This window comes from Poromitra crassiceps (genome assembly GCF_964638095.1).
Source record: "Poromitra crassiceps genome assembly, chromosome: 20".
NCBI classification, from domain to species: Eukaryota; Metazoa; Chordata; class Actinopteri; order Beryciformes; family Melamphaidae; genus Poromitra; species Poromitra crassiceps.
In genome coordinates, this window is record NC_139637.1 from 20,520,558 (window position 1) to 20,536,213 (window position 15,656).

The following is a 15,656-nucleotide window of genomic DNA, read 5'->3' on the forward strand; positions in this document are numbered from 1 at the left end:
CAGGGGGAGTGTGGGGCGGATCTGTGATATGACCAGCCTTTCAAAGCACTTGCTGGCTATGGGCGTGAGGGCTATTGGGCGCCAGTCATTTAGGCTGGTCACTTTCTGCTGTTTGGGGATGGGGATGATCGTTGCTGCTTTGAAGCAGGAGGGAACTCGTCGGAGGGAGAGGGACTGGTTGAAAATGTCTGTGTATACGCCTGCCAGCTGGTGGGCGCAGGCCTTAAGGACCCGTCCGGGGATGCCGTCCGGGCCAGCCACCTTGCGTGGATTAATACGCAGGAACGACCGGCGCACCTCATCTTCAGTGATGATGAGATGGCGGTCCGGATCTGTGGGGGTTGTGGTTGGGGGTTGGCATTTAACGTTAGTTACAAAAGCATGTCGACAGTCTTTTCTCACTGCTAATAGCCTAACTACAGTAGGGTTTGACAGATAGCTATAGTCCGACCGGTGTCGGCACAGCCAGCGCTCCCGGTCCTCACTGCTCATTAAAGATTTCCAAATAGGCCTATTCTGATAAACTGGTCACATATATGTTACGTTCTCACCCGAAAAATATTAAAACTTTAAAAAAGTTTGTTTTTTTTTGCTTGAAAACAGCTTTTTGGCCAGTCTAAAAATGACTACGGTAGGCTTAATCTACTTCCGTGTCTAAAACCGGAAGACGATTACGAAATGACGTCATGCAGAAGCGTCCTTGTATGGGCAAAGAATAAGGTGAATAGAATAATACGGCCTATTTGATAGGCATATTGTATAGCCACCGTTAGCATGCCTCATATTGAACACTGACAAAAATCATCCAAGCTGTCTGGAAAAAGTGGGACATGTTGAAATGGGGAAACGTGCAGAAAGCTGACTTCCATCCTGCGTCTCCTCTGTCTTCAGCGTGTCGAGGCAAAGGAGAAGGAGGATGCGGCCATGCCCGCCGTGAAGGGGAAAGGTGGCAAGAGCAAAGTGAAGGTGAAGCAGGAGACCATGCCCACGCCACAGGGTCGCCGCGTCATCCCGCGCATCACCAGCGCCATGAAGGCCGACGCCAACAAGAAGGCTGGCCTCGCTAAAGGAGAGGCCAAGAAGGGCAGGAAGAGGAAGGTCTGCCTCGCTTTACCACTATTTATATCAATTAGATCACACGACTGTCGACACTGATTGTCCTTTTAATTTATAGCGTGACTGACTTGGACATGTGTTTTAGCATGAAGAACCAATCTGATTATTTTGTTAGAGAATTGCTGTCCACATTGTTATCCGGATTAATAATCAGAATTATGACTTTTACTAGTCTTGACAAGCTGAGGAGCACAATTATTTTCTACACTTTTACATTTTATATCGGCATCTTGACCATTTTGAACTAGCAGGCATTCAAAATATTAAAATTCTGCTGATATGTCCGTGTTGTACATTTATTTAAGTGAAAAAGAAGAAGAAAATCCGCACACTGATGTCACCTGGCTCTCCACCTATATATACCTGCCACTTGACATTTGAAATGTTTGAAGTTGCCTGATGAAGACCTGTTGGTCAAAACGTTGTTTTTAAGCCATTAAAATACTCTGGGAGCTGCAAATCAGTGTGCGGATTTTCTTCTTCTTTTTCACTTATGGACTCTATGAATATCCAGCACCTGGCCTGACAGAGGATTGGATGTGCGCACAACTACTCTGTCTCTCGGTACATTTATTTAATACATAAATGAAAATTGTGATGTGCCGTTTTCCGTGATGAATTGTGTATTGTGATGATGTGCCATTAAATGTTGATAGATTTGAATTGTAAGCATAAAAACCATCTCTCTCTGATCTTAGAGTGATGATGCGGTGATGAAGATGGAATTTGGAGAGAATGAGCTTGAGGGGATGAGCTTGGCCACACAGCTGAGCAAGGAAATAAAAGGCCCGGCCAAGGACAAAGGTGAGGCTGGACATAATTACCCTAACAACACTTGAAGATTAGCATTGCTCCGATCCGCCTTTTTCGCCTCCGATACCAATTCCGATATGTGGGTGTCCAGTATCGGCAGATACCGAGTACTGATCCGATACCAGTGCTTGACATTAACGGCTGTCCAGTTGCCCTTGGCAACCATTAAAAATTTATATGTATTGGCCTGTGGTTGCCTCAGTGGAAACCACATTTTAAAATAAGGACAGCAAACAGCAAAATGTGCACCCCAAAATAAACATGTTTCTAATATTCCTAAAACCCTAAATCGATCTTAACTCATTCATGGCCAATGACGTGTTATCAGGAATAGCCCTCCCAGCCAATGACGTGTTTGACGTGTTTTTGTTTTTATTAGTACAGCGCGTAGTTCAAACACTTCCCCAGCCTGTGACATGTTTTCAGGTCCCTAGCCACAAAGAGAAGCCGACAACACGCGATCAAACACATACCGCAGCTGTTGTTTTGAAATTAGCAGGAGGAAAAACAGAGAAACGCGCTTCCTTGTAGAGAGGAGAAACGCCATTGAAACGCCCCTCGGCGCGCTGCACTGCTCGCCTTGCTGCAGTGCGAACCTGGATTGAGTTGTTCGCAGTAGTCAAACCCGTGACGAACATGATCGATCCGGTTCCAGCACCTGGTCCCAAAGCCAAGCCGGACCCGTTCCTGTGTCGCAGCCATGGATTGTATGTCGCAGCATTCGTCCCAGCCCGAACGAGAGGAGGAAAACGATGCAGGAGAGGCAGAGGAGGCTAGACGCTGATCTCAGACCAGATGGGTGTTCCCCTCCTATGCTAATTTGCGGGGGAAGGAGGTGCGATCCAGCAGCAGCTGTGGACAGAACTCTCTCTCTGTGTGTGTGTGTGTGTGTGTGTGTGTGTGTGTGTCTGTGTGTCTGTGTGTCTGTCTGTGTGTCTGTCTGTGTGTCTGTCTGTCTGTCTGTCTGTCTGTCTGTCTGTGTGTCTGTCTGCACACTCACTCACACTGAGTAAACTGTATTGTTGAATGTAAAAAAAGCACATGTATATATATATATATATATATTTTTTTTTTTTTTTTTTGTCATTTGTGTCATAATGAATAATATTTACATGTCTGATGTCAATACAGTTCAAAATAAAAGAATTGAGAGCGAGTTCTGCCTGAGATTGTGTGATATACAAAAATGCCATTTATTTTCTGCTATTTATCTTCTCAGAGAGACCTTTTTGGTGAAAACAGGGTGTATATAAATGGCTATAAGTAGAGTACAGAACATGCTAAAAGCGCACTTTTTTTTTCCTGGTGAACCCAGAGACGTACATCTTCATTTTGAGGTATTGCAAATCACTTTGGTGCTAATAGATAATTTACTGTGGGTCTTGAAAGATGACCAACAATTATGAAAATCTTTGGCCTGTGCTAAATATTGGCAGTCCTAAACTGGCCATGAATGAGTTAATAAGATGACATCACACACAGACTCTCTCTCATCTCCCCGATGCAGCCCTGCGACTCCACACTCGCTAGGCATCAGCTTTTGATTATCAAAACTGTAATATGGTTGCCATTCTTAGTCACCTTATATTTTAGTAATTAAGATACTATGCACTTAGTCAACTGGCATGGGTTGGTGGTACAATATGGAAATGATTCCTCTCAGAGAATCCTTTGTTGTTTTGAGGTTTGATTATTTCCATGAAATGTAATGGCCTGAAGAGTGAGCATTTTTATCGTTTAAAAACATCTTCATTCTTCAGATCCTTCAGATCCTGCCAAGAATAGCGCATCTTCGGACGAGGAGGCGTGGTCCGACAGGGAGATGGAGATGGAGGAGGATGAGCTTGCCCCCAGGAAGAAGGTTAAGCTCAAAGCTAAAGGTGAGGCTGCTAGCTAACCCCCGACCACTGTCATCACTGACAGTTTGGTCATTGTATCTATTGTAATTTTATTTGTCTACTGCTGAAATTATCCACTTCCCCCTTCGGGATCCTACCTCATGTGACAGCTGAGATTCAAATGACCATAGTTATATCCCCTAAATCAGGGGTTCCCAAACTTTTTTGGATTGTGACCATATTTTGACATCACAAAAATCTAAAATCTAGGGACCCGAGACATTTCAAATTCCGGTAGACCATCGATAATATCATCAGGGACATCGTCAGTGATGTCACATGTTTCTTTTTCCCTGCAGAATTCTGACTTTAATCTGAGAATTCTGACTTTAATCTAAAAATTCCGACTTTTTCTCAAAATTCTGACAGTAACTTCGAATTCTGACTTCAATCTCAGAATTCTGACTTTATAGTCAGAATCCTGATTTAAATTTATAATCTAAAAGATTTTCATCTAAAAAAAAGGAAAGCGGGGGGGATGTGCGGGAGGAGAGAGCAGGAAAAGGGAGGAGGTGGAGAGGCATCAGGGGGGGAGAGTGGGGGGAATGTGAGGGAGGAGAGAGCAGGAAAAGGGAGGAGGTGGGGAGGGAGAGCGGGGGTATGTGGGGGAGGAGAGCAGGGAAAGGGAGGAGGTGGGGAACGAAGGGTAATGTGTGGGAGGAGAGACCAGGGCAAGGGAGGAGGTGGGGAGGGAGCAGGGGAAGGGGGACCAGGAGAGCGAGCAGAAAAGGTAGAGTATACTGTGGCTGGACGATATGGGCATGAATAGTCACAGGGGACAGTAAAAACAGGCAACAGAGGAATGTGGGGGAGGAGAGAGCAGGGAAAGGGAGGAGGGAGCAGGGAAAGGGAGGAGGTGGGGAGGGAGCAGTGGAAGGGAGAAGAGAAGAGCAGAACAGATATATAATATATATATATAACTTATATATATATAATATATATAAGTTATATAACACTATAACACCCCAGTTCAGAGGATTCCAAAGTGGGAGGTGGGCCTCCCCAGGGGGGCTCAAACAGTTGAGAGGAGGCTCAGTGAGTGAATTATTTTAGTTATTTCAGTTATAGATTATTTAATAATATGAAAGAGTGAGGCAACTTTTCATGGAGCTTTTTCCATGCTATTTCTGAGAGAAGGCCCATGGTCTCCGACTTTGGAATCCTCTGGTCTGCAGCCTACAGTTAGGCTGTAGCTAATCTATCGCCTTGTAGACTATCCTTGGACAAAATTTTCACATTGTGCTTTTCTTGCTGTGAGCTCTGATTAAAATGTGTACACAAATAAATATATATGCTATGTTATTGTAAACTTATAGTCATCATTTCTTTCTCAATCTGTCAACAGCTTGAGCACAATGCATTTGTTAGCCCACCCAGCCGATATCACCACCAGCCACCACTGGATCAACACCAGCGGTCGTGCATTTTTAAGAACTGGAAGAGATTGTGTGGTATGCCGGATAACAGGCTATTTAAATGTATGTTTCTGTGGGCTAACCAGATGAGAAATGTGAAAAACTATGCTCATACTGTACGAACATTTTTCAGCTCTCTACATTTATCCCATCTCGCCAGCACTGATCTAGTTCTCTCAAGAAATGATCTACGGAGTCTTGATCAAGCAGTTGCAGAGGCAGACAAGGAGAAATGGCTCTTGCAGATTAACAGGCCAGACGGAAACAAACTCCGTACTTACTGTTCTTTTAAGAATGTTTTTGAATCAGAACCCTATGTACAATGCATTATGCCCAGGCAGCATAGAAGTGCCCTTGCAAAGTTTAGATGTGGAGTCGCTCCCTTAGCTCTGGAAACACTCACGGGCAGCACCGAGAGTCCCTTCCTTACATCACATCACCCCCTACCTAAAAGTACTTCCAGTGCCACTGGGGGAGGGCGATTCTGAACCTGCACGGCAGTGGTGGAATTAGCTGTGATATAATTTTTATTATATTTTCTTTGGGGGAGGGGGGGGGGGGGGGGGGGGCACCAGCAAAAATCTTGCCTAGGGCACCTACTTGGTCAGGCACGCCACTGCTTGTATTCAACCAACCAAAATGTTCCCATATCACCCCCCTCTTTCATGAACTTCACTGGTTTCCCATCATTGCAAGAATCAAATTCAAAACACTGGTTCTGGCCTACACAGCAGTTCACCACACAGCCCCACCATACCTACAACCCATGGTCAGTTTGCAGATCCCTCACCGCTCGCTCCGTCCCTCCACTAGCTCAGGACGCCTTGCCCCTCCCCCCCTACGTGGTTTTAACAGCTCCCGATCACAACTTTTTCCCCATCTCGCCCCCAAATGGTGGAACGAGCTCCCCTCTGCAATAAGAACGGCAACCTCTGTATTACCTATGCATTTCGATTCACATGCAGTTTTATTTCTTTTCTATTTTATCTTCCTGCCTCCTATTCTTCCTATGCTCACTTTTCTATTGTCTGTACATCTGTTTTTAATTCTTTGCTGTTCATACATTTGTTTGTTCCTTGTTTTTACTTTTTTATAGTGTTGTGCGATCTTTTGATGAGAGTGCCCAGTAAAGAAGCCAGTGGTTTATGTATATGTTTATTAAGGATCCCCATTAGGTGTAGGACTACTCTTCCTGGGGTCCTGGTGATGCTTAACAAGAGAATATATCAAATAAAGCTTATTATTATTATTATTATTAATATTATTATTATAATGTACTGGAAAATGATTTGTATGCTTTATAGGAAAATTGTAAACTTGTATAAAACCTAGTAACACACCCCTGGATTGTATTTATTTATTTTTCTTCAAAACATTTTTGAGAAGGGTCCACGAATCCTATAAGCCTTATAGGATTAGTGGACCCTTCTCAAAAAGCCTCCTCCATGCATGTAGAAATGACAATGATCTCGGGCCTCAGCTCGTTCACAAAAGATGTACTGGGTGATTCTACTATATAGGTTAGTAAATTATTTCACCCTGGAGGGAAAAAGTGCCATCAGGCCACCTGTATCGGTAGACTGCCTACCCGATGCTCGGGAAAGGGGATAGAGGTCCTAGATTAAGACTAGGGCCAGTTGCACCGACTGGTCTTAAGCTAAGCCGGTCGTAACTTAACGACCTAACAGCTACGCCGGTTGCACCAACGGCTTAAGCCTTTTTCTCACTAAGACCAGTCGTAAATATTATGCCAGGTCAGGAGGAGGCGTAAAGTGCCTGTGCCTGTAAGAGATCCCTGTGGTAGTCTATCAGCGGATTTTGAAAGAAGATAGTAACACACACCAATAATACGTTTCAGGAGGTGCTGATCACCGAAATCGCGAACTTGAGGATGAAGAAAGTCTCGCACACTCACTGCTCCATATCGTTAGCCTAATAGCATAATTGCCAAAGTCATTTTTTAAGGTTTTCGAGAAACAACAAAAAACACATTATTTCAGCAAGCACATACAAACTTATTTTTACTGTAACAGTAACTTAACACAGATGTGTGAACACGTATTCCACAAAAAGAAAGACAAAAAAACTATTGCATCATAACCAAAAGTGACTTAGGCAAATATTGCATTGACTTAGGCAATTTATGCCTTACATATACATACATACAAACATAACCAAAGTTGTTTTACTTGCCTAAAAATAACCAAGTTGTTTTACTTTTCTAAACATAACCAAGTTGTTTTATTTGCCTAAACATAACCAAGTTGTTTTACTTGCCTGAACATAAAAGTTGGGTAACGCTTTAGAATACAGCCCGCAAATAAGCATGTAACTAGAGGGTAACAAGATCTGTACGTATAGGCTAATTACGGGGTACCACACTGTACTTATAGTGTAACTACGGGGTACAAGAAGTGAATTTAGCCTGTAACTACAGGGTAACAAGATCTGTACTTATAGGATAAGTACGGGGTACCACACCTGTACTTACAGGGTAACTGTATTCCGAAGCTGTGTCAATTCGCCCACACTTACATAGTAAGTTACAAAAGTGTAACTACATGGGCTGTATTCTAAAGCAGGGGACCAATTCTGTACTTACAGGCAAAGTACAGGGTACCACCCCTATACTTATAGTGTAACTACGGGGTACAATAAGTGAATTTAGCCTGTAACTACAGCGTAACAAGATCTGTACTAATAGGCTAATTAAAGGGTACCACACTGTACTTATAGTGTAACTATGGGGTACAAGAAGTGAATTTAGACTAACTACAGGGTACCCTGTAGTTACCCTGTAAGTACAGGTGTGGTACCCCGTAATTAGCCTATAAGTAGGCTACAGATCTTGTTACCCTCTAGTTACAGGCTAAATTCACTTCTTGTACACCGTAGTTACACTATAAGTACAGTGTGGTACCCCGTAGTTAGCCTATAAGTACAGATCTTGTTACCCTGTAGTGACAGGCTAAATTCACTCCTTGTAGGCCTACCCCGTAGTTACACTATAACTACAGTGTGGTACCCCGTAATTAGCCTATAAGTACAGATCTTGTTACCCTGTAGTGACAGGCTAAATTCACTCCTTGTACCCCGTAGTTACACTATAAGTACAGTGTGGTACCCCGTAATTAGCCTATAAGTACAGATCTTGTTACCCTCTAGTTACAGGCTAAATTCACTCCTTGTACCCCATAGTTACACTATAACTACAGTGTGGTACCCCATAATTAGCGTATAAGTAGGCTACAGATCTTGTTACCCTGTAGTTACAGTCTAAATTCACTTCTTGTACCCCGTAGTTACACTATAACTACAGTGTGGTACCCCGTAATTAGCCTATAAGTACAGATCTTGTTACCCTCTAGTTACATGCTTATTTGCGGGCTATATTCTAAAGCGTTACCAAAAGTTGTTTTAATTGCCTAAACATAACCAAGTTGTTTTACTTGCCTGAACATAACGAAGTTGTTTTATTTGCCTAAACATAACCAAGTGCAGCACGGGTCATGAGAGAGACACTTTGAAGAGCCCTGATGTAGAGAATACACGCACTCTGCTCACACCTTGACCACATTATGGAGACAAACAAGGGCAGGATAATCAACACGTCATTTCACACAGCCTGGCTGTAATTTACTTTCAGTCACTCCTCCACACACACTCCACGCCAAGCCCCCAGGAATAGCACTGGGCTGTGAAGCCATTTGAACATGGTGGCGAAGCTCTGTATTGCAAGTCACGTGACGCCATGCAGCCCAGAAAGGAAAATTCCCATCCACTTGCATGGGAACCCCGGCAGCTGTTGAACCCAGGGGATTTTTTTACGGGTGTCACTCAAAGTATAAAACGACTCTTTTAATTATAAAATATTTTTTTATGGGGCATTTTTTCTTCAGCAGTCACGAAGAGCCGTATACAGGTATATTTTCTAATTTTAATACATCCATGGGTGGGAGGGGTGGGAGACGCGTGATTTCTATTCGCACATAGGATAAGCAATAACCACGCCCTGTGGCGCCGGGATTGGCCAGGAGCATTGAAGCTTGGGACTGCCTGCAGCTTTAATTGTATTTGATTTTTTAGATAAAATGTCTGCTTGTTGAAGCTTGGGACTAAAGCACCTGGGTTTTTTCATCTTTTAAAATAAAGATGTTTAAAAAACTATTGCTTGTTACATTTTCAGTGCTGTACCTTTTCTCTGGGTAAGAATTGAGCTTGAAATTAACAATATGATACATTATATTATATGAGCTATGAACGTGAACACAACACCGTTTATATTATTGCATGTTTTTGTAGATTGTGTACATTGTGTAGATTACAATTATTATGCTTATTATTATTATTACTATGCTAAGGAAGGTAGGTGACCATAATTCATTTCAATGTCCGCTCTCGAAATCGCTGTCCTTCTCAAGAGCTATTCAGTTGGTTCATGAAATCGGTAACACTTCATAATACTGTAACACAAAAAATGGGTACAGTAGTTACTGAGGAACGAACCATTAGTTCATGAATAGTTAATGATTAGTTAATGAGTAGTTGATAGGTAGTTCCTTAATGGTAGTTACTTAAGAACTGACCATTAGTTACCATGTTAACGAACCAGTAAGTAATGATTACTTCCTTAAAAAAAACTTTTTTCATTTGTTTTCATTCACTAGTTCATTAATAGTTAATCAGTAGTTCCTTAAAGATCCTTAATGGTAGTTACTTAAGAACTGACCATTATTTCCCATGGTAGTTACTTAAGAACTGACCATTAGTTACCATGTTAACGAACCAGTAAGTAATGATTACTTCCTTCTTTTTTTTTATATATTTCACTAGTTGTTAAGTAATGGTAAAGTAAGCAGGAAGTAATGGTGTATTCCTTAGTAACTACTCAGTAAGATGTACTGCTTTACTTGAGGGGGGCACAAACATGGGAACTAATGGTAAAGTAAGCAGGAAGTAATGGTGTATCCCTTAGTAACAACTCAGGAAGATGTACTGCTTTACTTGAGGGGGCACAAACATGTTAAGTAATGGTAAAGTAAGCAGGAAGTAATGGTGTATTCCTATAGTATATACCGAGTTGTTAGTAAGGAATGCACCATTACTTCCTGCTTACTTTACCATTACTTAACATGTGTGTGACCCCTCAAGTAAAGCAGTACATCTTACCGAGTTGTTACTAAGGAATACACCATTACTTCCTGCTTACTTTACCATTAGTTCCCATGTTTGTGCCCCCTCAAGTAAAGCAGTACATCTTACTGAGTTGTTAGTAAGGAATACACCATTACTTCCTGCTTACTTTACCATTACTTAACATGTGTGTGACCCCTCAAGTAAAGCAGTACATCTTACTGAGTAGTTACTAAGGAATACACCATTACTTCCTGCTTACTTTACCATTACTTAACAACTAGTGAAATATTTAAAAAAAATTAAGGAAGTAATCATTACTTACTGGTTCGTTAACATGGTAACTAACGGTCAGTTCTTAAGTAACTACCATGGGAACTAATGGTCAGTTCTTAAGTAACTACCATTAAGGATCTTTAAGGAACTACCGATTAACTATTAATGAACTAGTGAATGAAAACAAATGAAAAAAAGTTTTTTTTAGGGAAGTAATCATTACTTACTGGTTCGTTAACATGGTAACTAATGGTCAGTTCTTAAGTAGTGACCATTAAGGAACTACCTATCAACTACTCATTAACTAATCATTAACTATTCATGAACTAATGGTTTGTTCCTTACTCGTTCCTCAGTAACTACCCATTTTTTGTGTTACAGTATTATGAGGTGTTACCCAAATTGCAATGGGCTCGTTTAAAGGAGTGTCCAAAGCTATCATGCTTCCACAAAGTGGCATGCTGAAACTCACAAAGGCCATCATCATCACTATTTGGCTTTGTTAACCAGATGTGTCTGATCTTTGCGCCCCATAGCGGAAGAAAAAGGCACTGCGCCGTTTGTGCGTGTGTGTGTGTATTGGTTTTTCTATAAGATAGAAAGGCATTACAGTGGTACACTTTGAACATTATTCACCTGCCTCCACTTCCCATTACTGGTAGGCTACAGCAGTGGTTCCCAACCATTTTTGTGTTATGTACCCCTTGAGCTGTTTTACCATGCCGATAGTACCCCCTCACTCATGTGTGTCCATAATTCTCCTAAAGTTGTTATATTAAACTTATATTAAACTTTTAGTAGGCCTCTCTAACACATCTCATTAAATGAAAATAATTTGAATGACTCCTCTTTAATACAATTTTGACAGTTTTCAATTGGTTCAGTTTTCAATCAGTTTTTATCATTTTGGAAATACATTGTAATCACAATCTTTCCAAGTACCCCCTGCAAGCTGCTCAAGTACCCTTAGGGGTACACGTACCCCTGGTTGGGAAACACTGGGCTACAGAGCTGGGGTGAGAAATTTCTAATAGTAACCAAACAATAGACATGAACGGGCATGACGGGTACGTTAAGCCCATGTCACACCAATCAAACATGTTTGATTGGTGTGACATGGCCTAAACATGGACAAACGAGGATTGAACATGTCAAATCTGACCAAACATCTCCAAACAAGGACCGACAGCCACCAAACCAACACCTGCGTTTGTTGTAGAACGTTTGGTGTGTGTGTGTGTGTGTGTGTGTGTGTGTGTGTGTGTGTGTGTGTGTGTGTGTGTGTGTGTGTGTGTGTGTGTGTGTGTGTGTGTGTGTGTGTGTGTGTGTGTGTGTGTGTGTGTGTGTGTGGCCCATGGATGGGGCTAAAAGGATGGACAGATACACACACACTGACACACACAAACCCGGGGACGTGAAGTCAAGATTCACAATAAAATAGGAAACACTGATACAAATTACATTAAACATATATTAAAGTGTCTTTAATAAAGGTTTCAGGGGGAAGGGGTCAAAGGTTAACTGAAGACTCCTCCCGTCCGGCGTCTCTGGCTTTTAGCCTCCTCAATAAAGGGCGCTCTCGCTGTCCTGTGGGCAGAGCAGAGAGAGAACGCTGAGCCTTTCTGATCACCTTTGTGGGACCCAGCTTTCCCCCCAGTGATAATAGAGACTCACTTGAAACGATGATCTTCTTAGCAGCCTCTTGGTGGAAGTCAGAGAGAGAGGTGTTGTCTGCTCGCTCCTCTGGTCCAAACTGACTCACCATGCTGATGAGTAAATGCCTCCCGATTACCTGCTCAGCCGCAGACTTCCTCTGCTGCTCCCCTGGCTACAGGTGTGACCCCAAGGCCAAACTGCACCAAGGAATCTGGGTGCGATATTCTTTTCCCAGGATAATGACGGCATGTCCCGCCCGCAATTTTCTTCTAGGATGCCGAAGGCATACATGTTTTAAACAGCTTAAATGTGGGGGAATTAAAATGTCTACTTTGTCAGTCTGCCTATGCCAATACTCAGTACCCATGTGCAGTTGATTGGCCAACTTTATCACACACACACTCTCACGCACGCACACACAGATTGAGAGTGTGTGTTATTATTCTTCTTCATCTTCATCTTCATCATCATCATCTTATGATTATTATGATGATGATGATGATGATATTTTGCAGGTTTGTTGTAAAATATCTACGTGTTTGTTTTGATAGGTGCTCTAAGGCAGTTAATTATTATTCCTTGTGGCACCCTGTTGTGCGCCTTTTACGCACGGTCCTCCATATGCGTCATAGGTCTATAGTTGATTGGCTATTATGTCAGATGAATACAAATTCAAGACAATAAATTCACAGACCTAACGGCGTGAACCTATTAGGTTAGTAACTGGATTGAGGTCTTTAGGATGGTTATGGCTTTGTTTGGCTCATCACGTCTCGCTCGACCAATCGTGGATCAGCAGCGAAGCGTCACATCTGTATAAAAACAGGTCCTGGCGCGGCGGCTGAACATAGATACATACGGAACAGAAAGAATCAACTGTTCAATTTACCTTGATTTGATTCTTCTTTTTTTTGGGGCATTCTTTGCCTGTATTTAGATAGGACAGTGACAGGAAAGGAGAGAGAGAGGGGATGGGGGTCAGATTCGAACCCACGCCGGCCGCGCGAAGGACTGTTTCCGTCGTACACGTGCCTACCAGGTGAGCCACCAGGACGCACCTTGATTTGATTCTTAATGTTCCCTCTGATTGGTTACCGTTACATTCTAGAAAATATGCAACACAAATTAGAGAGAGAGATCCTTTTTATGCCTCCGCCGGCGATACCCAGGCCGGAGGCATTATGGATCCGGGTTGTCCGTACGTACGTACGTCCGTCCGTCCGTACGTATGTCCGTCCGTACGATGTTTGTTAACGCGATATCTGAGGAACGCCTTGACGGAATTTCATCAAATTTGCCTCAAACATCGACTTGGACTCAAGGATGATCTGATTAGATTTTGGTGGTCAAAGGTCAAAGGTCAAGGTCACTGTGACCTCTCGAAAGCCATTTTCAAGCTTGTTAACGCGATATCTCAGGAATGCCTTGACGGAATTTAATCAAAATTGTCTCAAACATCGACTTGGACTCAAGGATGAACTGATTAGATTTTGGTGGTCAAAGGTCAAGGTCACTGTGACCTCTCAAATGCCATTTTCCAGCTTGTTAACGCGATATCTCAGGAATGCCTTGACGGAGTTTCATCAAATTTGCCTCAAACATCGACTTGGACTCAAGGATGAACTGATTCGATTTTCGTGGTCAAAGGTCAAGGTCACTGTGACCTCACGAATGCCATTCCCAAGTTCGTTAAAGCGATATCTCAAGAACGGCTTGATGGAATTTCTGCACATTTGGCTCAAACGTCGACTTGGGCGCAAGGATGAAAGGATTACATTTTGGTGATCAAAGGTCAAGGTCACTGTGACCTCTCCAACACCATTTTCAAGCTTGTTAACGCCATATCTCAGGAATGCCTTGACGGAATTTCATCAAATTTGCCTCAAACATTAACTTGGCCTCAAGGATGAACTGATTACATTTTGGTGGTCAAACTTCAAGGTCACTGTGACCTCACGAACGCCATTCCCAAGTTGGATAACGCAATATCTCAAGAACGGCTTGATAGAATTTCTTCTGATTTGGCTCAAACGTCCACTTGGACTCAAGGATGAACATTTTACATTTTGGTGGTTAAAGTTCAAGGTCACTATGACCTCACACACCCAATTTCCAAGCTCTGTAACGCAACATCTCAGGAGCGCCTTGACGGAATTTCTACCAGTTTGCCTCAAATGGCGATTTGGACTGAAGAATTAACTAATGGCGGAGGCATAAGTCCGCGTTGCGGTCGTTCTAGTTTATAGTGTGGACTCAGAAATTCAGTCTCATTATTTCACTAACTTCTCTGGCACAGAAAGGGTCAGAGGCATCGACATATAAAAGATGGCAAATCAGAAGTGTAGTTTCCCACAACAGTGACAGCAATTGTTAACTGCAAAAGAAACGGGGCTGAAACCCTAGTTCCTCTCAAATGTATTTTGTCCCGGCCTTTGACATGATTCATTCTCTAAAACTCTAGGAAAAGAGGACATTTTTGTTGTGGCCTTCAGTTCATTATCATTACATTTAATAATTAGTTTGGATTTCTATTAATTGTGAGGACTAGAAATATGTAGCTTCACATGCTCATTTCTAGCTGCACTGATGACATCACAGCTGATGACAATCACTGATGATATCAGTGATGACATCGCAATTGTTCGAGTGACATCACTGATGACATCCCAATTGCTCGAGTGACATCACCGGTGACGTCACACTTGCGCGAGTGACATGAGTGATGACATAATTGCTCGAGTGACATCATTGATTACATCACAATTGCTGGAGCGACAGGTTTGTTCACAGCCCAACACACACTTCACACGAGCCACCATATTGTTTACTTTTTAATCAAATCTTTATTTCAAAAATGTCCTATTTACTTTTTTAAATAAATCTTTATTACATTTCAAAAATTTCATATTTACTTTTTAAAATAAATCTTTATTACATCTCAAAAATGTCCTATTCTTTCCCAGCCTATTGTTTCCGGCAGCAAGCCAGCACATCTTCTAGAGAAACGATGGGTGGCTGGGGAATCCTGGTGAGTACCTTGGATAGCAGCGGATGGGACTCCAGGATCTGAGGCACCGCTGTATTCAGCACCTCGGACAGCTCCCGTCCCTACAGGACCGGCCCATGGCTGGGTGGTTGTGACACAGGGACTCTCCAGGGAAGCCTCCACTGTCTGGTCTTGCCTCTCAGGTTCCGTTCCCACCCTCGATGACCCCCCTTGAGCCTCTTGAAGCGCTGGCACTGTGGTGGTGTGCTGGCCATCAGAAAAACCACTGTCCATATAACTGAGAAACTCCTCCATGCTGGCCTCCATGACAATGTCTGAAAGTGAGCAAACCGCCTTCATGAG

General features: G+C 42.6%; 1 protein-coding gene across 1 annotated transcript in view; it reads left to right on the forward strand.

The window, feature by feature from the left end:
• LOC310794615 (DNA topoisomerase 2-alpha-like) overlaps window positions 1-5,752 on the forward strand; it is a 52,839-nt gene extending 47,087 nt beyond the window's left edge. The window contains exons 20-23 of the mRNA XM_083656602.1: window positions 892-1,098; window positions 1,815-1,920; window positions 3,690-3,809; window positions 5,173-5,752. Of these exons, the coding sequence (XP_083512728.1) occupies window positions 892-1,098; window positions 1,815-1,920; window positions 3,690-3,809; window positions 5,173-5,177 (438 nt within the window). The 3' untranslated portion in view covers window positions 5,178-5,752. The remainder of the gene's footprint in view (window positions 1-891; window positions 1,099-1,814; window positions 1,921-3,689; window positions 3,810-5,172) is intronic.
• Window positions 5,753-15,656: the final 9,904 nt, after the last annotated feature.